The following is a 27,500-nucleotide window of genomic DNA, read 5'->3' on the forward strand; positions in this document are numbered from 1 at the left end:
CAGAGGAACACTCCTAAAACTCACCCTAATCCAGACTGGAAGCTGGAGGAAGCCTCCGAGACCAGCCAGCTCAACTCCTTAATATTCCACAGAGGATGAAATTAAACCCACCAAAGAACAGGAAGGGCGACATGGGAACCCAGGTTTGCCCCTTCCAAAGCCAGAATTCTTCTGCTCTATCTGCCAAGGGGCAAGAGATCGAGCGCCAGGTTTGAGGTATGAATATGGGAGTTCCGCCTCAGACATTTACTAGCTCTGGGAACATGAGCAAGTAACTTAATCTTTGCCTTAATTTCCTCATCAGTAAAATGGGACACCTACCTCAAACGAGATAATGATTATAAAATGCCCCATGTGGGGTACATAGTAAGCATTACATAAATGAGAATTACTATACAAGTACCACATGGTGAGGTTGGGAGGAGGGTACTGCCCTCTATACTAATAGGAGAGATGGGGGGAGAGGTCAGACAGAAAGAGAATGAGCGCTTTGGGACATAATGAGTTCAAGATGTTTACAGGACATCCAGCTTGATTTTCCCGAAAGGAAGTTGGAGATTTGAGACTGGAAATCAGCAGCGAAGTTGGGGCAACATAGATTGATTTGAGAATCATCATCAGATAAAGGTGGGAATCTATTTAGAAGAATTGCACTTATTAAACCTATATTGGATAATTGCTGTCTAAAGGAGGGAAGAAGTGGGAAGGGAGGGAGAAAATTTTGAAACGCAAGGTTTTCAAATGGTGAATCTTGAAAACTATCTTTGCATATATTTTGAAAAATCAAAGGCTGTTGTGATTTTTTAAAAAAGACAATCATCGTTAGAGAAATGGTCATTCTATGGAAATATGTTTGGGAGAACTGGACATGTTTAACCTATATTAGATTATTTGCTGTTTGGGGAAGGGGGCATAAGGGAGAAAGATTTGGAACACAAAGTTTGCAAAACTATCTTTGTATGTATTTGGAAAAATACTATTAAAATAAGAATAATAAAATAATAAAATTTTCAAAATTAAAAAAAAGAACTGGTCATTAAATCCATGGGAGGTGTTAGAGACCGAGTGAATTAGTATAGAGGCAGGAGAGAAGAGGGCCCACAACAGATATCCAAGGAGCATTTATGGTTACAGAGAGTGATCTGGAGGAGTGATCCAGGAAAGGAGACTGAGAAGAAGTAACATCAGTGGGCTGCAGGAGAGTGGGGTCCCAAAAACCTAGAAAGAAGAGAGTTACAAGGAGGAGATCCAACGGCCTCCTGAGCAGAGCAATGAGCGTTCCAGAACGGGCCCTGTCTGACCAGCAATCAAAGGGAGAACTGAGCTACAGGCTTGGCTGTGGCCCTCTGCAGCTGCCTCGCTCACTCAGAGAAGGGGAGTCCGGTGCAGCCATCGGCACTCTATGAAGGGGCGACTGAAGAAATTCCTAGAGGAAGAGGGAGTCTCAGACTTCCGTGACCTCCCGCTACAGACAAAGAAACTTCCCAGGCTGGATTCCTTCTCCTGCTCCTTGGTTCTACCCACATCACGGCCACGGATGGAACCTTGGAAATTCTCACAAGTCTCTTTGGCCAAAGAGAGCAAGAACTCACCCCAAGGATGTGAACCAGACTGGATTGAGTCCGGGCTGATTAGGTGCTATGTCTCCCTTAAGTTTGTCTTTTTATTGTTTCCCAACACTTAGTGCGGTATCTGACATGTTGTTGGTGTTTAATAAATGTTTATTGGATTAGATTAAAGAGGTAGGTAGATTGATGGGTAGATATATGGTCAGATGGATGTGGATAGATGGAAAGATAAAGAGATAGCTAGAGAGAGATGGAAGAATAAGTAGAGAAACAGCTCTTGGCAGATGAATAGATATAAATAAAGAGAAGGGTAGATAGATGTTAGAAATGGATAAACGGGGGAGTATATAAATGAATACACAGATGGTGAGAGATTAAAAACAATAGATTATAGAGATTCACACAGCAAAAATTAGATGGAAATATTATAATTGATAGATTTTATCAATTAAACAAAAGAAAGATGCACACAGATAGATAGATAGACAGACAAATAGATAGATAGACAGATGGACGGATAGACAGATAGATACATAGATAGATAGATAGATAGACAGACGGACGGATAGACAGACCGATAGATAGATAGATAGATAGATGGATGGATGGACAGACAGAAAGACAGACAGACAGATAGATAGACAGACAGACAGATAGATAGATAGATAAAAGCTAGGTAGTATGGTGGATAGTGTGCCAAGCCAGGAGTCAGAAATATCTGAGTTCAAATTTAGCCTCAGAAATTTCCTACCTGTGTGACCACGGGCAAGTTACTTAGTCCTGTTTGCCTCAGTTTCCTCAACTGTAAAGTGATCTGGAGAAGGGAATGGCAATCCACACCAATATTTTTGCCAAGAAAACCCCAAAGGAGATCACAAAGAGCCAGACGCAACTGAAATGACTAACCAGAGACAATAACAGAGAGAGATGGGGAGAGAGACAGACAGACAGAGACACACAGAGAGTGGGACAGAAAGACAGAGAGAGATGATGAAAAACAGATGTATTATTAAGTACTTACTATGTGTCAGGTCCTGCATTAAGTAGGAGGGGCACTGATAAATATAAAGGGAAACAAGACAATCCCTGATCCCCAAAAGTTTACATTTGAATAAAGGCAACAGCAAAAAAAAAAAAAAAAAAAAAAAAAGCCGTAACATGAGAGTTTTTTTTTTAATAGTTTTTTTTATACTTTTTTGGTAGGGGTCTGAATATCCTTGAAAATAACAAGATCTATAAAGAGCAGCCTCATCTTTCAGAACTAAGACTGGGTTTGGAGGGAGAAAAAGCCTAGGTTCTTGTGTCCCCCTCGCCTCTTCCTAGCTGGGTGACCATGAACTCAGCTTCCCCAGAGTCTGACTTCTTCCTCCTCAAAGTGGCCGGAATTGAAGGAACCGCCTTCAATTCAAGGATCCCGTGGGATCTCCGGGTGGACAGGGCTTCGAAAAACCTGAAGTTCCCATGATTCTTTTAAATGTCATTCACGGCTGTGGGTCTCCTTGTCACCTAATATTCCACAACATTACCATCAGTTCTGTTTTTCCCAGAGTTTTACCCGACAGTCTCTGGCTGGCCCAGTGAAAGCGGCAGCTCAGCCAGTTTAAGCTGAACTGGATCCAGAGTCGTTGAGAAACTAATTAAAAGGGAGACCTGGTGCTCTCGACATTGGCAGGCTCCCTGCCCTCACCCCTCCTTTTTGGGCTGAAGAAGCGCTTTGAGGCGCTGAGCTCCCCAGCCTCCCGCCCCCCGAAGCAAGGGCCCCTTCTTCCTGAGGTTCCAGCTAAAAGGAAACAGAGCCCAGCCGGGCTACCTTGGAAAATGAGTCTGTTCCTCGGAATCAGGTTCAAGGGCATCCACGGCCAGCTGAGAATCCCGGCTAAAATGGTGCCTGGGCTCCAATCCAGCCTTACCAACATAACGCCCCCTTTCTGATCTCTTGTCACCTGGGAATCAAGAATTATGGCCATGCCCCCCAAAGCAGCTCTCTGGCAACTCCCAGCCACTAGATCTTAAAATGGCTTGGGGATATGGGGCGAAAGAGAGGAGGGAAAAATAGGGGCAGGGGGATATATATGTGTGTGCGTGTGTGAATATGTGTGTGACTGTGTGTCTGTATGAGTGTGAGCGTGTGTGTGTGTGAGTGTGGGTGTGTAAGAGTGTGAGTGTGTGTGAGTGAGTGTGTGAGTGTCTGTGTGTGAGTGTGTAAGAGTGTGTGAGACTGTGTGTGTGACTCTGTGTGTATATGAGTGTGAGTGTGTGTGTGAGTGTGTGAGTGTCTGTGTGTGAGTATGAGTGTGTAAGAGTGTGTGAGACTGTGTGTGTGTGTGTGTGTGAACTTTTTAAAGCTCCAAAAGCAGCTTTAATAATACATACATGGATGTATATGTGCATGTATGTAGGTACACACATATGACATATCTGATTTCTTTATAGTTGATGAGGAAACTGAAAGCATTTTCTCCCTATTCTCTTCTCCTACATGGGCTTTACAAATGCAGGAAACTAAAGCCGCTCCTTGCGGACACTTGTATTCATCCCAGGGATGAGGGGAGATCCTTGACAAGGGGACACGGTCCTGGGCCAAGTGGCCCAGGCTTGAGCCGCTCCGTAGGGCTGCTGATGGAGCTGCCGCTCCCACCCCGGGATTAGCCCTGTCCCGGTCTGGCAGCCGTTCCCGGAGAGTGGGGGCTCTCTGACTCACCTCTCTCCATTTCTATGGCAACAGAGAGGCTAAGTCTGCTTCCCCAGAGAGACATGACCAAAATGAGCCTTGGATGTGGCCCTAATGATCTTGGGGGGGTAGAGATCTGCTGCCAGGAATGGCTTCTTAAGACAGGGCAGAAAGCAGAATTTGGGGTCACAGGTCCTGCGATCCAAACCCCGACCTCCGGCTCATTTCCTGCATGACCTCCAACAAACTCTTTCTGCTCTCTAGCCTCCTCGGCTTTCTCATTTAGAAAATCAAGGGATGGGACTAACACTCGGGCATTTTTGCAGGTACTTGGCTCCCCCGTTAGGGGGAAGGATGGGTTCCTTCTCCGGAGACCCAGAACCTGGTTTGGGTGGGACTCTGGGAGATGCTCAATCAAAACTTGCTGCTTAATTCCAGGGGTCTTCCTGCCTCAAATCTCTAAGTCCCTGGTTCGAATCCCAGCCCGCCTCGCATGGTCTGTGTGACCTTGGGTCCGGGACCCTGACAAGGCCATGGATGGAGGGGAAGGAGGTGGCCAAATGAAGCTCTCCTCCCTCCTTCTGCGTAGGATCAAGTTTTCTGGACCTCGCAGAGCTCCTGGGCTCTAATGTCTCTTCTTGAAGAGGGAGCAACAGAGCCTTTGCCCACAATCACACAAGTAGTGCTTAGTTTGGGGGTTCGAACCCAAATCGTCAGCTTCTGGGGCTTTTCACACACCACGGGCCTGCCTTTTTAACCCCCTGCCTCCTGATTTCCAATTCTGTCCTGGGACCTTGCCTGGGTGGCGGGGGACACCTGCATTGGGAGTTTACATTTGGGGCTCCAGCTCTCCCCAGCTAGTGTCAATACTGCCCGGGAGAGGAGAGCTGGGATCTCCAAGGGAAGCAGAAGTAGGTGGGAGCCCGTGTGGTTTCTATGCCAACTAGGAAAGGGGAGAAGGGGATGGCCAGGGAGGACCCTCCATCTTCTTACCTCCAGAGAGTCGTCAGCATTCACCATCCAGCAGTCGGTCCAGGTGGCCACGATCAAAAACCCAGCCGAGAAAAACGCCAAGCAGCACGCCACGTACTGGAGAAGGTCCCTCATCCTGCCCGCCGAGCGATCGGTCACTCCGGGCAGCGGGGCAGCATGAGCGAAACCCCTCGGACCCGGGACCCAGCCGCCCCCGCGCCTGCCAAAGTGGCCTGACTCAGCCAGTGCCGAGAGAGAGGGGACCCGTCAGGCTTTTCCCATCGCAGCCTTTGGAACCAGCCTTCAAATCGCAGCCAGAAAAAATCCCATGCCCTCCTTAGCCACCAAATGGGTCAGAAAGGTCATTATCCTGAGCAGTCACCGGCCAATCAGGAGGGAGAAGGCCAGATCAGGAGCCAGTTAGGTCCTGGGCAGGATCGGGGAAGGACCTTCGGTGGCTCCCGGTGCCCGGGCTGGAAGCGAAGGTCCCCATGGGGTGATGGTCCCTGGACGCTCTTGCGCCAGCTCCAGAAAGAAGATGGAGGGGAAAGAAATCCGCACCCAGCCTGAACAGTGTAAGCTGATCTCTCCGGGGCCTCAGGGAAAAGGACTGGAACCCTCCCCTGCTGGACGAGGGCTCCACACTTGACTGGGCACAATTTTATTATTGGGACTATTTTAATATTCACTCAGCACTTAAGACATCCGGGTCTCTGATGAAATAGCTCTGAACAGACCTTTGCCCAGAGGCCTTTGCATTCCAAGTGAGGGGGCAGGCGGGCTGGTGGGCTGGGCCGGCCGGCTCCCAGGGGAGGAAGGGGCTGTCCTGGAGGCAGGAGAAGGAAGGCAGGGATTTAAGGGGGCAGCGAACAAGAGGGAGTCTTGGAACCTGGGAGAAAAGTTAAGCCTGCTAAGAGCTACTTTTCTGTAGCATTTTAGCATCTGCCAAGGCTGTTCCGTGCATGCTCCACTTTGTCCCTCCTCATGATGCTCCCAGAGAGATGCTATTTTCTCCTCCTATTGCAGAGGAAGAAAACAGACTGAGAGAACGTAAGTGACTTGGACAAGGTGACAAAGCTGATAAGGTGTCTGAGGCAGGACTAGAACTCAGGGCTTTCAGACTCCAGGTCCAATATTTTTTCAAAGAGTTTGCCAAGTTGAGGAAAATAAGAGTGGCTTGTTGGAAGAAATAGTAAGTCATGTATATGTGTGTGTATAATATTATATTATGTAATTATAATAATATTTATCAGTTTTGTAGAGCGCTCCCCTCTAGCATCATTGTACAATCAGGAAACTTGAACTTAGGGAGTTCCAGTAACTGGTCTGGGATCACAGAGCTCAAACGGGTCAAAATGCAGCATTCAAATCAACAAGCACTTACGCACTAACTACATTACTATTAAGCACGAGGGCTCCAAGGAAGGCAAAAGACAGCCCTGTTCTCCAAGAGCAGCCAGTCTGATGGGAGACGACACACAAACAACCCCATTCACTGCAAAGAGCACAGGATACCTCAGGCTGCCTTAGAGATACTGAGCACCCAAGAGAGCAAGAACTCAGGGAAAGCTTCCTGGACAGGGTGGGATTTTAGCTGAGCCATAGAGGAAGCAAGGGAAGATGGGAGGTGGATATGAGGTATACGCTGAGGGGGGCAGCCAGTGAAAATGTCTTCAGTGGGAGCTGGGTCCCTTCAAGGACCACTGAGGAGGCTGGGATCACTGATCCCAGAATTAAATGGGGGAGGGAGGAATGAAAGTACAGAAGAGTGGAAAAGAGACCACCTGCTCCCCAGGCAGTGAGCCCCGCTTCTTCTGCCTCAGATCACATCCTGCTTCCAGCTGCCTCCTAGGTGTTTGCCTCCATGATGGCCTTTTAACAACCCTGGGCTGTTTGGTGTATACCTGGTTATTTACATGTGGACTCCCTCACTGAAACAGGAGCTCTGAGAGGACATAGTCCGGCTGTTCCTTGCTTTGTTTTTGCATTGTTTTATTTTATTTTTCGTTGTTTGCTTTTTTTTTAAATTTTTTTTTTGTTTGTTTGTTTTTTGTGTTGATCACAATTACTGAGACAATCATCTAACAAATGCTTTTTTTTTTAATGCTTCATCCATTCTATCAGCCGGTAGCCAGCCATTCATTCTTTACTCCGCCCCATGCTGATCACAATCCACAATCCTCGGGGCATTCTCTCTGGCTCTCCCCCAAGCGATGCTCTCCCTCTTCATCTCCAGCCCCGACTTCTCTTGGTTCCTTCAGATCTCAGCTCAAAAACCCACCTTCCTTCCGAAGCCTTCCCCAGTCCTTAATCTCAGTGGTCTCCCTTGGAAATTATCTCTGATGAGTCCTGTAGAGATCCTGCTTGCATGCAGTCTCCCCCTCAGACTGAGAACTTTTTGAGGGGAGCGACTATCTTTGTGTTTCCTGGAATCCCCAGTGCTTTTGCCCAGTGCCTGATGTGATTCAGTCACTTCATCTTCTCTGAATCTTTGTGATCCAATTTGGGGTTTTCTTGGCAAAAACACCAGAGCGGTTTGCCATTTCCCTCTTCGACTCGTTTTACTGATGAGGAAACTGAGGCAATCAAGAAGCTGACCTACATAAGTAGAAGGGGTACCTGTACACAAAATTATAGAAAGCCATTTCAGAAGAAGGATGAGCTATGTCCCCTGCATGTGACGAGAACAAGCATCTTAGCGAGTTCTGAAGCGTGCAGAAGAGGAGAGAGGGAGCTGACAAGCTTAGAATAGGGCTTCCAAACCCAAGGGTGGGGTGAAGGGGGGAGAAAACAGAAGTGGAGAATCTTAGGAGTGGTCAGAAAATATGAGATTCTCCAGCAGCTCCTGGTTCTTGGAACGTGGAAAATCAGAGTACGGAATGTAAAGTTGGGTAATCCCTCCACTTAATGGAGGCTGAGGAGCCAGCTTCCAGAAGGCCATGGCCCTGAATGGGGGAAAAAGGTGTTTTTCAATGTCTTTGTCTGCCAACCAGGTGAGGAAGAGACAGATTCTTGCTGGTTCATGGAGTTCTGACTGGGTTCGGTGAAAAGGCGCTGACCAGGAAACCCACTGCCTTCCTCTTGGTCCCAACTGGGTCAAAGCTGGTCATAGGGACAACAAATATGGCTCAGAACTAGGTGTCAGCCCTCCCTCTACATGAAAGCGGGGGCTCTATTCTTTGCCTCTTCATCTTTGTTCTCTCCTAGTTAGATGAAGATCAGAGACAGACACACCAGGTCAAAATGGCGAGCCACCGATCTTTGGCAATGAGAGGATCCAGTTCAGTTCCAATTGATCAGAGATGAAGAGCTATACCCAGCAAAAAGAACATTGGGAAATGAGTGTGGACCACAACCTAGCATTTCCACTCTTTCTGCTGTTTGCTTGCATTTTTGTTTTTCTTCCCGGGTTATTTTTACCTTCTTTCTAAACCCAATTTTTCTTGTGCAACAAGATAACGGCATAGATATGTACACATATATTGTATTTAAGATATACATTAACATGTTTAACATGTATGGGACTGTCTGCCATCTAGGGATGGGGGTGGGGGGGGAGGAGAAAAGTTGCAACCAAAGTGTTTGTAAGGGTCAGTGTTGAAAAATTACCCATGCATATGTTCTGTCAATAAAAAGCTGTAATAATAATAATAGTAAAATGGTGAGCCAGCAGAGATCTGGGACACGGTGGGACCCACAAAAATGAACCAAAATCAGGACCAAAATTCTGAGTGCGCAGCCAGCCTGCAAATAGCAAAGCTTCATTGATTTTTCAGCTACGGCACCTTTGGAGTGGATTTGTTTGATTGGGCGAGTGTTTTGTACAAATGGCATTAAGTATGGCCAAGTTCTCCACTGGGAGAGAGTGCCCTCAAGTGTTGGGGGGAAATGTGGGAACGTCGGTTCTTGTTTTAACTTCAAATAAATAGCCCCTTTGTGAATGCTAATTTAGGCTAGTTGGGTTAATGGGAATGAGACTGTAGTCACTGGTGGGAAGGGAGCGGGGAGAGATATAATGGAATAAAGACTGGTCTCCAGCTCATTCCTCCATAAAAGAGAAATCCCTTCCTCAATATCCCCCAGAATCTCTGCTCACAGACCTCGGAGGAAGCCATTGTGTCCCAAGGCAGCGTAGTCCACCTTGAGGCAGCTCCACTTATTAAGTCCTTCTTGATGGGATTGAAATCGACCCCAAATTGGTTCCCAGTGATTTTGTCACTTATAAATCCGCCTTCCCAGCATCAAGAAAAACAAGCCTAAGTTTTCTCCCAAGTAGCAACCTCTGCAACATCTGAAGACACCTGGAAAAGACTCCTTTAACCTTCTCTTCCAAGGCAAGTCTCTTCTTCCTCCAACCATCCCTGCTACAATACAGACAACTTTCCTTCATTCAGCCTCTGCTTGCTGACCCCCAGGGAGGGGACCCTAGAACAGCCTGCCTTAAACCGTCCCTGCTACAATACAGCCTCTGCTTGCTGACCCCCAGGGAGGGGGCCCTAAACCAGCCTGCCTCAAACCGTCCCTGCTACAATACAGCCTCTGCTTGCTGACCCCCAGGGAGGGGGCCCTAAACCAGCCTCCTCCCCTCCTGGAGATCGGGGAGTCAGGGAGTATTTCCTGACATGCAGCAGAGGCTGCACATTCTGTTCCCTCCAGCAGAACAGAACATATTTCATTGCGCTAAGACACCTTTCACAACTCGGAGGCACTTATCGTGATCTCAGCCTCCTCCCCCCGCCTTCCCCTTCTCAGTCTCCCCTTCTCAGGCTGAGCCTCCCGGCTCCTTCCCAGCTCCATCCCCACATTCCCTCCGGGGAATGTCTCTGTTTTTCCCCCACCATTCTTCTGCTCTCTTTCCCAACTAGAACGGGGGCCTACCATTCCCAGCCCACACCTTTGGGGTGATTGCCACAGACCATAATGGCGACCGTTTGCTCAACGACTGGACCCCTGGGAGTCGGAGAGCGAGCCGACGATGACGGGGATTCTGTTTCTTTCTGTGGAACATCCAGGGGCAGGACTTTGGGGGAGACCGTCCACCGCTCTGGATCATACCAGAATCCCCTTGAAGTCATCGCCCTCACTGGTCTCAAGGCCTCCTGGCCCGCGCCCACGATGAACCAACATTTCCAAGATTGCTCCAGTTTTCTGGACCCCAGCACGGCCCTCCATCCATCGCCATGAAACTTGTGAGAAGGAGAAGGCCAAGTTCCGGGCCCTGGTCATCATCCCGGGGCCTGCAGGTGGCAGCAACTGCATATCATGCCCTCCACCGGCAACTGCTGAAGAGCAGGCAAAGTTCCGTTCTGTGCCAGGAGCAGTGCCCAGGGCCGGGGCCCAAACGTGGAGCATCCCTGCTCCCCGGGAGCCTGGATATAACGGGGGGACGACCCATGAACAAGGGAACAAACAAGCCCTAATGGGGGGAGGCCCTGGGATTAATCCTGCAGGAGGTGGGATTTTAGCTGGGACTTAGAGGAAGCCCCAGGAGGCAGAGATGGGGAGGGAGAAGGGAAACAAGGATTCATGAAGCTCCGGCTACGTGCCAGGCAGTGGGCTCAGAGCTTCACTGATGTTATCTCGTGTCACCCTCCCCACAGCCCTGGGCGGTGAGGGCCGTTCTTGTCCCTGTTTTATAGTGAGGAAACTGGGGCTAACGGAGGTTAGTAACAGCTAATAAGTGACTGAGGTCAATTAGAACTCAGGGCCTCCTGCCTCATGCCCAGCACTCCATCCACTGTGAGACCGGGTCAGGATTTGGGGATGTCCCTTCTTACAGAGCCCTTCGGTCTGCTCTGTGTGTGCAGAAAGTGTGGGAGAGAGAAGGGGTATTAGGGTGACCAGCAAGCTGAAGGTCTGCCGAGCCGCCTCATGGAGGACCCGCCAGGAAATGGAAGCGCTTCCACTCCAGTTGATCACTTGGAGGATAATGTCCCACACCGAGGTCTTCTCTCCACTAAATTATCAAGCACTCTCCCTCTCCTGCCCAGAGCGCAATGCCCCCGTGGCCGGGCCATGATTCAATACCAAACACACATTTGCTTCAAAGCCTGTTTTATGGCGCGCTCATCCAGAGCGAGGGCTCAGCTGTGGTCAGAAGAAGCTAGGCTTGGACACCCTGAAAGTGTCCCTGAAGATCTTTGATTGTGCAACATGAGAGACCCTGACCCAAGACCCCCCAGCGCCGAGTGCTCTCATCAGAGAAGGGGCTGGGCTCTGTGAGCAACACAGAATGGAAGCGCTCAGAAGAAACTGGAGATGTGCAGAGGTGGAGAATCCTCCCCAGAGCTCACAGGGACTATTTGGGTCTGACCTGGAATGGAGCATTCCGAGCCCTTCTCGGTCCGATCAGCCACAGCTGGACACACTGGACCTTGACTCTAACACAGTGACGCCATTTTGGTCTCTGAGCGTAAAGAACAAGAACCACATGGAATTGTGAACACATCCAGCCATTCTGGAGAGCGATTAGGAACTATGCTCAAAAAGTTATCAAATTGTGCATCCCCTTTGATCCAGCAGTGTCTCTACTGGGCTTATACCCCAAAGAGATCTTAAAGGAGGGAAAGGGACCTGTATGTGCCAAAATGTTTGTGGCAGCCCTGTTTGTAGTGGCCAGAAACTGGAAACTGATGGATGCCCATCAATGGGAGAATGGCTGAATAAGTTATGGTATATGAATATTATGGGATATTATTGTTCTGAAAGAAATGACCAGCAGGAGGATTTCAGAAAGGCCTGGAGAGACTTATAGGAACTGATGCTGAGTGAAACGAGCAGGTCCAGGAGATCATTATATACTTCAACAATGATACTATATGATGATCAATTCTGATGGACGTGGCCCTCTTCAGCAATAAGATAAACCAAATCAGTTCTAATGGAGCAGTAATGAACTGAACCAGCTACAGCCTGAAGGAACTCTGGGAGATGAGTATGAACCACTACATAGAATTCCCAATCCCTCTGTTTTTGCCCACCTGCATTTTTTTATTTCCTTCACAGGCTAATTGGACACTATTCCAAAGTTCAGTTCTTTATGTACAGCAAAATAATGGTTTGGACACATATACATGTATTGTATCTAATTTATACTTTAACATATTTAACATGTATTGGTCAACCTGCCATCTGGGGAAGGGGATGGGGGAAGGAGGGGAAAAATTGGAATAAAAGGTTTGGCAATTGTCAATGCTGAAAAATTACCCATGCATATAACTTATAAATAAAAAGCTATGATTAAAAAAAAAAGAAAGAAAGAAAGAAAAGAAAAGAACAAGAACCACAGAGTTTGCTTGAACCTAGTTTTTTACACGTTGGTTTGCCCCCCTTTGACGAGGTCTTTGCCTTTCTTTGCCCAGTGGCTTTGATTAGCATAGGAATCGCCCGATAGGGTTTTCTGACGTGTGTAATATGTTCTTCCCATTCTCATAAAACAACACTTCCAGAACCAAGCGGATACTGGCCCACGGCCTCTTTCCCATAGGCACTAGTGGCTCCGCCCAAGAGGATGCCATTTGTCATCAGTCTGAAAAAGGAGAACCCATTGCCCTGTAATTAGTCCTGGTCGGAGGCCTGCCTACATGTGCACCTGACTCATCTCTTCCTGACTCAGTGGTATCCGGATGAGTGTGTGATGGTGGAAGCAAAATGGTTAATGAAGGCATTAACTCTCCACTGTTCCCTGTAACTTGGTCTCCTGGGAGTCAGCAGTACCTGCTTTCCTGTCCTGGTCCTGCCACTGTGTAACTCAACGAATGCCTTTTTGTTCTGTGCCCCGGTTTCCTCAGTTATAAAAGGAAGGGTCTGTGTTAGGGAACTTCAAACTCTCTTTGAGTCGAGGCCATCAACAGCTTCAATAGTTACGGTTCTGACGACATCACCCAGCATCCCCTCCTTGGACTTTGTTGTCATTGCCCACAGAATTCCCCGGGGGGAGGAGGAGAATCACCAACCAGGGAAAAATTTGCTGCTTCATACTTTAGATAGCTCTAGATCTTAGGAAGTTTTCCCTCAAATGCAGCCTAGATTTGTATCTTTCCCTCCCTCCCCATTCCTCATGCTGATCTCTGGGGCCAAGTGGAACACTTATGTCAGAACTTTTCCTCATCACAGGCCTTCAAAACCACTAGGATGGCTATCGGGCTTAGTCTTCTCAAGTCTTTTCACCAAAAGGAGACAAATATTGTGACCATTTTCACCAAATCCTCAAACACTCGAAGCTCAAAACCTTTTGCCATCTTGGCTAATTTCCCTTGAGGATCTCCAGCTTTCAGAGATATTTCTTCAAACGTGGTACCCAAAATCCCACACGATACTTGAGATACGATCTGACCACAGGAGAACTGTTACCTCCTTCTTCCCGAAAGCTCTGCCTCTTTCAGTCTGCTTAAAAATCACATCAGCAGATTCTGGCTGCCATAAGATGTCTCTGACTCATTTGCAGGCAATCAAAATTAATAATGATATATTTAAGAACTCACGACGCACCAGGCACAGAATTAGGAATACAAATATAACAAATGAAACAATCCCACATTCAAAGGCTTTCGATTATAACAGGGGAAAGAAGGGCATATTTAAGGGAATTGAGCATCAATATAAAGAAATAAATGCAAATATATACTAAAGAGGTAAAGGGAATTCACTCACAATTGGAGTTAGCAGGAAGAGCTTCATGGAGGAGGTCGTACCTGATGGTGGGGCTGTGGAGCTCTTGGTACACTCCAGTTCTTCTGGAAAAAAAAAATTGCACTATCTTTAGAGAATTATCAAACTATGGATACCCTCTGACCCAGCTATAGGTACTAGGCCTATAGGTAAAAATCAAGGGAAAAAATAATTTTAATATATAGGTTTAAAAAAATCATGATGGATCTTTTCCTGATAGGCCCAAATAGGATACCATCCTATGGGAATAGATAAATAAATTATGATAAATTAATATAATGGAGAAATGATAAAATGGATAGAATCAGCCGAAAGTAGAACAATGTTTATGAACTGATGGAGTATAAAAAGCAGAGTGAGGAGAACGATTTATATAATTGTCAACAACATTATAAAGGAAACTAACTTTGAAAGACTTTAGGACTCTGAGCAATGCAATGAAAAGGTTTAAGTCCAAAAGGAAGATAAAACATATATACACCTTGGGCCAGAGAGATGACGAGCTGAAAGTGCAGAAAGACTGAAAGAGATCCAAAGAGACATCATGAGACCCCTTCTTTGGAATATAGGACAAGATAGGAACTTGTTTTACCAAATTATGTACTGAGGATATTTTTTTTGCTTGGTGGGGGGATTTCCTTTTTGTTGTGATTATTATTCCTATGATCACCATTGTCATCATCATCATCATCATTATCATCATCCTCTCAATTGCAGCTTGAAATAAAGGGAGAGGATTAACAAAGGGAAAAAACTTTTAAAAGATGGTTGTCCATGAGCTGAGACTTTAAATATAAGAGAGACTGTGTGCCGTGGACTTAAGGAGAGACTCTGGAAGGATGTGGATGCCTTCAGCCAAATGGGGAAGATCGGAAGAGAGGGGCATTGGGAAATGGGTGGCCCTTGTTCTGGCCCAGTTGTGTTCTGGGCATCCTGATGTCTCTGGAGTTTCTGGTTTGAAGTGTCCACCAGGCAGTTGGCTATACAGAAGGGAAGTTCGGGGGACAGATTGGGGCTGGCCCTGTACACCTGTGTGTCATCCCCATAAAGATGACAATGAAACCCAGGAAAGCTTGTGAGATCACTGAGACAGAGGACAGAAAGAGGAAGGCCTCCCACAGAGCCTTGGGAAACATCCATATTTAGGAGGTCTGGTAGGAATGGTAAACTAACAAGGGAGGGAGAGAGATGCTCAGCCAGTTAGGGGGAGAACCAAGACTGCAGGGTGCCATGGCAGCCAAAGGAGAGGACAGTGGCCAGAGGACAAAAAATGGAAGAGATGTCAAAGAGAAGGAGAACCAAGGAAGGGGGATTGGATGGAAGGCTGCTTGGGACAGTTGAAAAATAAATGGAGTTGGCCACAAAGGATGGGCCTTCAAAGCCTAGCTCCACCATTATATTGCCTTTGTGACTGAGGGCAAATGACTTCATCTCTCTGAGCTTCCATCTCCTCATCTGAAAAATGAGGGGGTGGGGCCAGATGACCTGGAAGGCTCCAAATCCATGATCCAATGAGTCAGCCACTAGGAGGTCATTGGTTTTCTGAGAAAAAACAGTTTCAGTCAACTAGTAGTGTCAAAACTCACGACTTAAGGGAAAAGGCACATTTAATTTGTAACATCCATACATATATGGAGGGAGGGGGAGGAGAGAGAAAGAGGAAGAAAGAGAGAGACAAGAGAAAAAGGGAAAGAGGGAGAGAGAGAAAAAGAGAGAAACAGAGAAACACAGGGAGACAAGGACAGAGAGTCATGGAGAGACAAAGAGACACAGACAGAGAGCTGGAGGGACAGAGACACACAGAAAGAGACAGAGGCAGAGACAGAGAGAGAGAGAGAGGGACAAAGAGAGACAGAGAGAGACAGAGGCAGAGAGAGACAGAGACAGAGACAGAGATAGAGGGAGGGAGGGAGGAGAAGGAATAAGAAGAGGAGGAGGAGGAGAAGAATGGAGGGAAAGACAGAGACACAGAAAGAGACAGAAACTCAGAGACAGAGAAACAAAGAGATACAGAGACAGAGAGACAGAGAGGATGAACAGAGATAAGCAAAGCCTTCCAGACCACCCAACCAATTGACTCTTAGAAATATGCTGCAGAGACAAAAGGACCACGTAAGCTGGTCCACTTAGGGTTCTGCAAGAACCAGGCGATTGCCGGGGCAGCCCCTGGGCAGATCCGGGCCCATCTCTAGATGGGAATTTCTCCTGAAATGCAAGATCCCTCCCTCCTGCCCCAAACTGGCTGGGAATGACAAAATCAAGAGACTTCTTGGTTCTTCCATCGCATGTACCTCGTTAACACATTCTCCCTCCCTCATCATGCAACCCATGCTCAGAAACAGGGGAAAACTTCTGGGGAGGAAAAGTTGTGGTAATTAGCTCATTAGGTATGAGCAGTTACCATTCATCCACTTCTTGTTTGGGGGGATTTTTTTCATTTTATCAGTTCAGTGACTCAATATCTTGTATTGTACAACTAACTTGATCAACTGATAGGACCTTTCTCTAAATTCTTGTCCCTACATGGGAATGCAACTCTCCAGTGCTCACAGTACTCAGGGCTATCCTGACTGTAGGACTGGTGCTCTATCCATTGTACTACCGGTTGCCTCCCATCCCGCAGAGTTGTTAGAATAGCACTGGCTCCGGAAGCTTTCTAATTAAAATTTCCAGGAAAAATTTGGAAAATTTTTGTACACACACACACACACACACACACACACACACACTCCTTTTGCCAATTAGGAAGATAAATGGGACTGATTTATATGGGTTCACAAGTACAAGAAGTGAGGGATTATGGGGGTGGAACATCGCATATCTCAGCTAACTGTAGTTTAGTAGCACAGTGGATAGACTGCTAATCTTGGAGTAAAGAAGACTTGGATTCAAGTCTTCTCTCAGACATTTATGAACTGTGAAACTCTGGACAAGTCACTTTTAATCTTTGCAATCTGCTTCCTCACCCATAAAATGGGATTACTAACAGCACATCCCCGGCTGCTGCGTTGCTGTGAGGCTCCCGTGAAAACATACAGATCAAGTGCTTTACAACCCTTGAGATGTTAGCTGCTGTCATCATCATTATCACCATCACTGTTGATCTGATGGTTGGTTTTACTGACCTGATTTGTTTTTCTTCCTTCAAAATTAGGTTTTTTATGGGATGACTTTGTGGGTAAGGGAGAGGAAGGATTTTTTTTTTAATAAAAGGAGATAAAATTATGTGTGTATTCACATATTTATATTTAATTTTACAAGCAGAAGATTTTCTTTTACATGTTACATTTCCTTGAGAAATATTAAAAGTTTCTTGTCATGTTGTTTTCTCTCTATGTCTTTTCTCTGTCTTTGTCTCTCTCTGTCTCCCCTTATCTCTCGTTGCTTTTCTATCTTTTTCATGTTTAGGCTTTGTTTCTTTCTTTCTCTTTCTCCATCTCTGTCTCTCTGTCTGCCTGTCTCTCTGTCTTTGTCTCTCTCCCTCTTTTTATCTCTGTCTCTATCTATCTCTCTCTCATCTGTCCCTCCCTTTGCCTTTCTGTCTTTGCCATTCTCTATCTCTGTTACTTTCTTTCTTTTTTTCCATCTCTCTCTGTCTCTCTGTCTCTGTCTCTCATCTGTCCCTCCCTTTGCCTTTCTATCTTTGCCATTTCTGGTTTTTTTATTTTATTTTTCTTTCTCCCACTCTGTCTCTCTTTCTCCACCTCTTCCTCCAAAGACACATCTTTCCTTCTTCTACCAGGTTGAGTTTAGCTCTTCTGTGTATATAAACAGAACTCTCTGAATGCCCAGGTCCCAGCATGACCTCAGGCAGACTCATTGGTCCCAAGATCTGTTGAGGAGGCAAATCCGAACTCGATGTCCTCCGAGATCTCTTCTACCTCAAAGACTGTTTGTAATCTATGATCACGAAATTGTTCAGACCTGTATTTGCTCTCATTCTAAATTCCGAGTGAGACAGGTTAGTCTCCCATACTAAATATAGGGCCCTATTATGATTCACTCAGGGATGGCCACACCCAGGGAGTGACTTTTTCTCCAGAAGCAAACACTCAACTGTTTTCTTGCCTTAAGCAGAAAGGATGTGTCAATATAATTAAAATTCAATTTCAATTTGTTTACTGTTTTATTAAATATTTTATGAGCAACAATATAAAACATATACACAAAAAAGAAAATTTGCTTAGTAACGATTTAAAGTTGAATTAATTTTCTACTTATAAAGTTCCAAAGTGCTTTTTTTCACCATCCTTCCTACTAAAAATTAACATTTTTTCTTATCCATTTCTTCATCATCCTTCAAATGATGGTAATTCATGAGTAAGGCATTCTTCTAATTCATTTTCCCCTTTTATTTGGCAGTCACCTATTAGCCTTTCCTATCTCTGCAATCAAATGAGATAAGAGTTACAAAGTGCTTAGCACAGTTCCTGTCACATAGTGGGTCCTTAATAAATGTTTATTCCCTTCTCCCTCCTCCATAAAGAAGATCTGTAATATTTATCGTATTCTTTATTTCATTAAAATTTTTCTTTGTACTCTACACATTATTGGTTATGATTACATTACACTATTCTATTACATGCTTGTACCAGATTCACTGAGCTTTCAAATGTGTTTGTTTTTCTGGTACAATTTCAGGGCAGATTATGCCCTGATATATCAGAAATGATATGATCATTTTTGGAATTGTTAAGATGTACTCCGGATCTTGCTCCAGTGGTTTAATTTCTTCTCCTATATCTGTATCATTTGAAAATCCTTTAGTCCATTTATTTATTAATATATTCCATTATATTTCCATTATATTATTTTTTCTAGTAAATTAATTTATTTTTAATACACATTGCTTTATGAATCATGTTGGGAGAGAAAAATCAGAACAAAAGGGAAAAACCAATGGAGAGAAAAAAAAACAGAAAAAAGAAGTGAATAGAGCATGTGCTGATTTACATTCAGTCTTTGTAGTTCTTTTTCTGGATACAGATGCCATTTTCTATCTAGTCTATTGGGATTGTCTTGGATCACTGAATCAGCAAGAAGAATCAAGACTTTCGTAGTTGATCATTGCACATTCTTGCTGTTATTGTGTACAATGTATTCCTGGTTCTGCCTGTTTCATTCAGCATCAGTTTGTATAAATCTTTCTAAAAGCAACTTATTCATCTTTTTTTAATAGAACAATAATAATCCATTACTTTCATATACCATAGGTTAGTCAGCCATTGTCCAAATGATGGACATCTATTGTTTTCCAATTCTTTGCTACCACCAAAAGAGCTACTACAAACATTTTTGCTCACGTGGGTTCTTTTCCCTCCTTTATGATTTCCTTGGGACACAGATCCAGTAATGGCACTGCTGGTCAAAGGGCATGCAGAGTTTGACAGCCCTTTGGGCATAATTCCAAAATGCTCTCCAGAGTAGTTGGATTATTTCACAACACCACCAACAATGAATTAGTGTTCAAGTTTTCCCACATCCCCTCCAACATTCATCATTATCATTTTCCTGTCATCTTGATCAATCTGAGAAGTGTGAAGTGGTATCTCGAAATTGTTTTACTTTGCATTTCTCTATTCATTAGTGATTTAGAACATTTTTTCATATAACTATAGAAGGGTTTAATTTCATCATCTAAAAATTATCTGTTCACATTCTTTGACCATTTGTCAATTGGGGAATGACTTGTATTCTTATAAATTTGACACAATTCTTTATATATTTTAAAAATGAGATCTTTATCAGAAACACTGGCTATAAAGATTTTCCCCAGCTTTGTACTTCCCTTTTAATCTTATATCTGTTGGGTTTGTCTGTGCAAACCTTTTTTAATTTAATGTAATCAAAGTTGTCCATTTTGTCTTTTAAAATGTTCTCCAGCTCTTCTTTGCTCATAAATTTCTCCTTTCTCCAAAAATCTGATAGGTGAATTATCCCTTGTTCTTCTAATCTGTTTATGATATCAGCCTTTATGCCCAAATCATGTATCCATTTTGACCTTATTTTCTTATGGGATGTGAGGTGTAGGTCAATACCTACTTTCTGACATATTATTTTCCAGTTTTCCCAGCAATTTTTGCCAAATAGTGAGTTCTTATTCCAGAAGCTGTTGTTTGGAAGTTTGTCAAGTACTAAATTGCTATAGATCTCGATTACTGTGTGATGTATATCTAATCTATTCCACTGATTCACCACTCTATTTCTTAGCAGTACCATTTTTTTCATTAATTCCCTTTATATTCTTAACCTTTTGTTCTTCCAGATGAATTTTGTTATTATTTTTTCTAGTTCTATAAAATAATTTTTTGGCACCTTGAGTGCTATGACACTAAAAAAATGTACCAATTTAGGCAGAATTCCCATTTTTATTATATTAGCTCAACCTACTCATGAGCAACTGATATTTTTTCCAATTGTTTAGATCCGACTTTATTTTTGTGACAAGTGTTTTGTAATTATGTTCATACAGTTCTTGGGTTTGTCTTGGCAGGTAGACCCCCGGGCATTTTATTTTGTCTACAGTGATTTTAAATGGAATTTATCTTTCTACCTCTTGCTAATGAGCTTTATCAATAATATATAGAAATGCTGGAGATTTTTGTGGGTTTATTTCCTTCTCTCTTTTGGCTTTTTCTGGTTTAAGTATCACTACAATATTTGTATACTCCTTCTTTGCCTATTTTTCCAAATAGTTCACATAGTTTTGGAATTAATTGTTCTTTATATGTTTGGTAGAATTCACTTGTGAATCCATCTACTCTCTAAACTAATCTATTTATTTAATGCTATACCAATCAGACTCCCAAAAAACTATTTTAATGACCTAGAAAAAATGACAACAAAATTCTTCTGGAAGAACAAAAGGTCAAGACTTTCAAGGGAACTAATGAAAAAAAAATCAAATGAAGGTGGCCTAGCTGTATCAGATCTAAAACTGTATTATACAGCAGGAGCCACCAAATCCATTTGGTATTGGCTAAGAAATAGACTAGTCGATCAGTGGAATAGATTAGGTTCAAAGGACAAAATAGTCATTAACTTTAATAATCTAGTGTTTGACAAACCCAAAGACCCCAGATTTTGGGATGAAAATTTACTGTTTGAGAAAAACTGCTGGAAAAATGGCAGAAACTAGGCATTGACCCACATTTAACACCGTACACCAAGATAAGGTCAAAATGGGTTCATGATCGAGGCATAAAGAATGAGATTATAAATGAATTAGAAGAACATAGGATAGCTTACAAAGAACAAGAGATCATTATTGATCACAAAATAGAAAATTTTGATTACATCAAATTAAAAACTTTTGTACAAACAAAACTAATGCAGACAAGATAAACTGGGAAAACATTTTTACAGTCAAAGATTCTGATAAAGACCTCATTTCCAAAATATATAGAGAATTGACTCTAATTTATAAGAAATCAAGCCATTCTTCAATTGATAAATGGTCAAAGGATACGAACAGACAATTCTCAGACGAAGAAATTGAAACTATTTCTAGCCATATGAAAAGATGCTCCAAGTCATTATTAATCAGAGAAATGAAAATTAAGACAATTCTGAGATACTACTACACACCTGTTAGATTGGCTAGAATGACAGGGAAAGATAATGCAGAATGTTGGAGGGGATGTGGGAAAACTGGGACACTGATGCATTGTTGGTGGAACTGTGAACGAATCCAACCATTCTGGAGAAAAATGTGGAACTATGTACATACCTTTGATCCAGCAGTGTTTCTACTGGGCTTATACCCCAAAGAGATACTAAAGAAAGGAAAGGGACCTGTATGTGCAAGAATGTTTGTGGCAGCCCTGTTTGTAGTGGCTAGAAACCAGAAACTGAGTGGATGCCCATCAATTGGAGAATGGTTGGGTAAATTGTGGTATGTGAATATTATGGGATATTATTGTTCTGTAAGAAATGACCAACAGGAGGATTTCAGAAAGGCCTGGAGAGACTTACATGAACTGATGCTGAGTGAAATGATCAGGACTAGGAGATCATTATATACTTCAACAACAATACTGTATGATGATGAATTTTGATGTACATGGCCTTCTTCAACAATGAGATGAACTAAATCCGTTCCATTGGTTCAATAATGAAGAGAAGCAGCTACACCCAGTGAAAGAACTATGGGAAATGAGTGTGAACCACAACATAGAATTTCCAATCCCTCTATTTTTGTCTGCCTGAATTTTTGATTTCCTTCTCAAGTTAATTTTACCTTATTTCTAAGTCTGATTTTTCTTGTGCAGTAAAATAACTGTATGGATATGTATACTATATGAATTTGTTTTTTTGTATTTGTATTTGTATTATATATATATATTGTATTTAACATATACTTTAATATATTTAACATGTCTTAACATTTTAAGATGCCTGCCATCTGAGGGAGGGGGTGGGGAAGGAGGGGGAAAATTGGAACAAAAGGTTTTGCAATTGTCAATGCTGAAAAATTACAAAATTATAAATAAAAAGCTATAATAATAAAATAAAATAAATAAAATTACACTCATGGCTCACTTTTAAGTTTAATCTGTATAATTTTTCTCTTTTTTTAAGGTCAGGAAAGAACAAAACAAGAAATTAAGCATTGATTTGTAGCATTTGCCAAGTATAAAGTACTCAATATTTAATAATTGGCTCCCCCATGCCTATTCCTGCTGGTTCCAGCACACACTTAGGTATAGCAGATACCAACTTTCTTTTTTTTTTTTTCCTAATTTCATCTGTTTTGGGACAGTTGATTGATTAGTTGAATTTAGGCCATAAAACTCATAAAAGGCATAAAAAAATTTCATTCAAAGTTTTACTAACTTTTTCTTTTTCAAAATCAGCCATCTTTTCCATTATCAGAAACATTTCTGGAATGAATCTATGTTAACTGTAAGTCACCAACAGCTTCAGCTTCTTCCCCTTTTCATTCTTATTTCACCCTTGAATCGGTATTAAGGAATAAAGCGACTTCTTAGCCCTACTGTGTACTGATTGACAATTCATGGTGTGTGACTTGGAGCTTGTGTCACTGATCCAAAGCAGTCTGGAAGCCTGGCTTCAAGCCTGTGAGCTTGCCTTTGGGTTTTCTTCTGATCTCATGCTGACACTCAGTGAAGAACACCTCCTCTCAATCCATTTCATTCATTCAGAGAATTTGCCTGATTGAGTCATCTGGGCCATCTACAAGCAAGCTAGAGTTTCGGTCCAGTTCCAATGCGGCTGCCATCTTGTTGTACTAGCCAAGGAGTTCCCCTGAATACTCCACACTAGGCTCATTGTTACAGAGCTTCCCAGAGGACCAGCCCATAGCGAGCTGTACATTTAGAGGTCTCTGTTTCACAGAACAGTTGCATCACATTGGCTGAGGGACCAGCCCACTAAGGGGAATCCCCAGAGCAGGTGGAGACACGGTGAATAGAGAGCCAGACCTAGAGTAAAAGGGACCAGAGCCCAAATGGGTGAATAGAGGGCCAGACCTAGAGTAAAAGGGACCAGAGCCCAAATTGGGCTCTTACTACTTGTGTGACTCTGGACAAGTCACAACCCTAATAATCTCTCAGTCCCCTCAAATGTAAAATAGGGATTGTTGTGGTGAAGATCAAATGAGGTATTATTTATGAAGAAATTTGCACAGTATTGGCTCACAGGAACACCTAGTGAATGATTATTCCCTTCTGTTCCCATTGGTCGTTAATCCCAGGTTCCTGCCTGGCTTTCACTACTACTGTAATCTTTCTGGGGCACACATAATACTTTCCCCTCATTCCCTCTTCAGCCATTGCCTCTTTCCCCACATAATCAGTGACTTGGACTTTGAGTGGGTGCTAGACCGGAGTTCAAATCCTGCCTCAAACACTTATCAGCTATGTGACCCTAAGCAAGTCATTTAACTTTCTTGATCTTCAGATTCCTCATCTGTAAAATGGGGATAATAATAGCACTTACTTCATAGGTTCATGTGAGGATTTTGCGAAGTAACATGTGAAATGCTTTACAAATATAAAACAATGGTTTGCTTGCAATAGGCAAATGTGTGTATGGGGGGGGGGGGGAGAGAAGTGCCTTAGAGCGCTATCCAATGACATTCTAAGTACTGCTGCACCAGCTTCTGAAGGCTCCTCAAGTGATGACTTTGAACCTAGATTGCCAATGTATTTTTCACCAATCTTCCTTATGTCAGGATCTGAACTGAAATCCTGGAGCATCAAATGCTCATTTTGTAAAGCACACAGGTTGTTCAGCCTTCTTTCTTGAATGCTGCTGCTTCCTCTACTTCTACAACAGATGGCAGAGCAGAAATCATACTTTGTTTTCACATAATGTTCTTTTGGCGTCTGCTTATCCTAGCACTGCCGTTTGGGAGAGCCAAGTTTTGGGAAAACATGGGACCAAGTCTATCATACCATATCTCAAGATAAGATGGACAAATGTGTGCTGGACAATGGTGCCATCGGGTTGATTTAGAGCCACTGAAGTGGCTCAACTCAAAGAGTTTAAATTAGTGATTTGACAACAACCTAATAGGAAATCTCCAGTGGGTGTCCCAGAGAGCTCTGCTGAGAGCTAGGCTATTTCACAAGCTTATAAAATAATTTGGGAAACACAAAAATGGCACACTGATCAGATTTGCAGGTGGCACAAAACCGAGTAGAACAGCACCATGTCTGATGGCAGAGTCAGGATATAGAAATATAGATATATGTGTGTGTACTGTCTATGTACATATATATATTATATATATATCCATTTATATATTGTTTATATCTTTGCATACACTTATATCAACATATATAGTAAAATTAGAACATTGAGCTAAATCTAATAGATTATACACATACATACTTTTATACTTGGGTTCAAAAATAACAATTTCACAAGTACAAGATGGGGGAGGCATGAAAGCACCACACATTGTCTGAAAAGTAAGTGAGAGATGGAGCTCTGAGTCCCCAGTGTGGTGTTTGCAGAGAGAACTGCTCCACAAGGAGAAGTCATTTCCATAAGTAAGAGAGTGATCAGGCCACTGTCCTTGGTGCTGGTCTTAAGCCCTCAGGTGTAGAATGTTAGTTCTAATTACCACAGGATACAAAGGATCTTGGTGGGGATGGTGGAGACAATCCAAGGAAGATAATTAGTATGGGGAAGGACCTGGAGACATAACATAGGAGGAGAGGTATCTGGGAAAAAAAGAAGACTCAGGAAGGCTCTCATCACTGTGGTCAAGCATTTTCTTGGCTGTCACCTGGGAAAAGGTTATACTTGTTCCATTTGGGTTCTGAGAACAGGGCTTGGAGCAATGGATGTAAGTTGCAAAATGGCAACTTTAGGCTTGATTTTTTAAAAGAAAATAATAATCCTAACCCATTTAAAAGGAAAGGATGCAACCTTTAGAGATGATGGTATCTATGCATTATGACTATGTGTGATTATTTTCAGATCACGTGATAGAAGTAAACTTTTAGAAGATACGTGTGGACATAGATGGCTACTTCCTGCTTCAGACTCTATGTGTCCAACTACTTCTAAGATTCTTTGATGATTGTTAATGACTTTCTTATCTGTTAACCGGGGGCCTTTCCCAAATGATTTGCCTAATCCTTCTTCTCCTCTTTCTTTGTATTGTCTTTTCTCTCCAATTCTCAAGCTTCAATTAGCATCTCTATGCAGGTGATTCTCACCTATATTCAGCCTTAACTCTTCAACTGATCCCCAAGTGTTATAAGACCACATGCTCCTGAGACATTTCAAACAATGTTCAGTAGGCATTTCAAACTCAGAATTGTTATAACAGAAAAAGGACTCAGGAGTGTATGAAGTAAGTTGGTTTATTTATGGTTCTTGCAAGAACCGGGTGATCCACCCAGGGACAGCCCCAGGTGGATCCACACTTATAGACACAGGCATGAGCTTTTATTTCCTTTCTTGAGATCCCTCCCCTCTCCCTCACAATTGGCTGGAGATAGTGTAATTAACGGATTTCTTGGTCCTCCCGTTGCATGTTCTTCCTTGATATGTTGCCCCTCCCTCATTATACAACTCACACTCAAAAAATGGCAGAAAATTCCTTATTTGGGGAGGAGAAGTTAATATTAATTCATTAAGCACGAACGCTCAGTGCTTGCAGTTACCTTTAGCCCTCTTCTTGCTTTGGACTCATTATCATTTTGTCAGTTTAGTGGCTCAATATCTTGTTTTGTACAACTAACTCAGTCAGCTGATGGGATTTTTCTCTAAGTTCTTGCACTTATACGAAAATACAACTTCATAGGTCGTTCATGGTATGTCCCCAACAAAACAGAATTCTCTTCCCCAAATTCCCCCCCCCTTTCCAACTTTCCTATTTCTTACCAGTCCCTCAATCACCAGTGTCATTCACAACTATTCACTTGACCTTCACCCCCCATATCCAATTTATCTCCTAATTTTGTCATTTTTATTTCCAAAATATCTTCTCTACATCCTCTTCTCTGTACTCAGCAATCATCACCCTGAATGTCATTTCTTGCCTCTGTGATCACCTATTGGAATCTCTATCTAAATTCCCCATCCCATTAAGCTGTCTACTACTCAGCTGACAAAAGGATTTTCTTAAAGTATATGTCTGAACAAGTCGTCCCTCTGTTCAATAAATTCTAGGGCTCTCTTTTACTTCAGAGATCAATAGCAAATCCTCTGGTTAACCTCCACAACCTGGTCCCCTTCTTACTTTTCTAATCTTTTTATTCTTTCCTCCTCCCTATGCCTTCTGGGATGTGGTTACACTAGTCTGCTGCTGTTCCTCACGCAAGACATTCTCTCATTTACATTGGATGTCTCCCAAGTCTGTTCTCCCTCTTCACATGTACCTCCTGGATTACTTAATTTGAAAGATTTTGCTGAAATCCCACTTTTTATAAGAAATCTCTGAGAGATTTCAGATAGCTTTAAAAAATGTCTATACTTAATTAACGATTTCTTCCTTAGAAAAAAAGTTCCTTGAGGACAGGGACTCTGTTTTCCTGTGTTCTTATCGCCAGCACTTAGCAGAGGAAGGTACAAAGGAAGCACTTGATAAATATTACTATTGATTGACTGACAAAATTTCATGATTCTTCTCCAAGAAAGGATTTTTCTTGTTTCCTTTGAATATGTGCCAAAACTCTCTCTGCTTATGCCTTTATTAGGCTCTTTCAGGAGAGAACCTATGAGTCAACTTTCCATTGAGTTGCCAATAACCTTGGCTTTCCTGATTAACAGCCAGTTTCTATAATTCCATTGTTCAAGTTGCATTTGACCTACTGGAAGTGGGACAAGGACCCACGTGAGCCTTCATAAAGCAGCTGGATGGTCAGCACTCTGTCCCCTTTTGCACCATGCTACTACTATTATTTCCTTCCTTCAGAAGCCAAAAGGCCACTTGGCAGTTTGCTTCCTTTCATAGGTTTCAATGGCCCAAAATCCATTGCCAAGCACCATCTCTAAGGTCGGAGGAAGATCAGAGACATTCTTGCAGAAACTTGAGCAAATACAGGATGAATTTTCTCATGTTTTTCTCATGGATGAGGGGCAGGAATGCATGCTGGATGCTAGTTTGGGTAGGTGAATTCTGAACCAGCGCAAGACTA

General features: G+C 43.2%; 1 protein-coding gene across 3 annotated transcripts in view; it reads right to left on the bottom strand.

The window, feature by feature from the left end:
• Positions 1–27,500, bottom strand: part of CLDN16 (claudin 16) — a 104,005-nt gene that overhangs the window by 24,355 nt on the left and 52,150 nt on the right. Inside the window, exon 2 of one of the 3 annotated variants that reach the window (XM_051991646.1) lies at positions 13,864–13,943. In XM_051991646.1, coding sequence (XP_051847606.1) covers positions 13,864–13,890 — 27 coding nt within the window. In that variant the 5' untranslated portion in view covers positions 13,891–13,943. Of the gene's footprint in view, positions 1–5,232; positions 5,559–13,863; positions 13,947–27,500 lie in introns of those variants that run through there. The other 2 variants (XM_051991645.1, XM_051991644.1) reach the window with 2 other exon arrangements.

Source organism: Antechinus flavipes, chromosome 3 (genome assembly GCF_016432865.1).
Source record: "Antechinus flavipes isolate AdamAnt ecotype Samford, QLD, Australia chromosome 3, AdamAnt_v2, whole genome shotgun sequence".
Taxonomy (NCBI): Eukaryota; Metazoa; Chordata; class Mammalia; order Dasyuromorphia; family Dasyuridae; genus Antechinus; species Antechinus flavipes.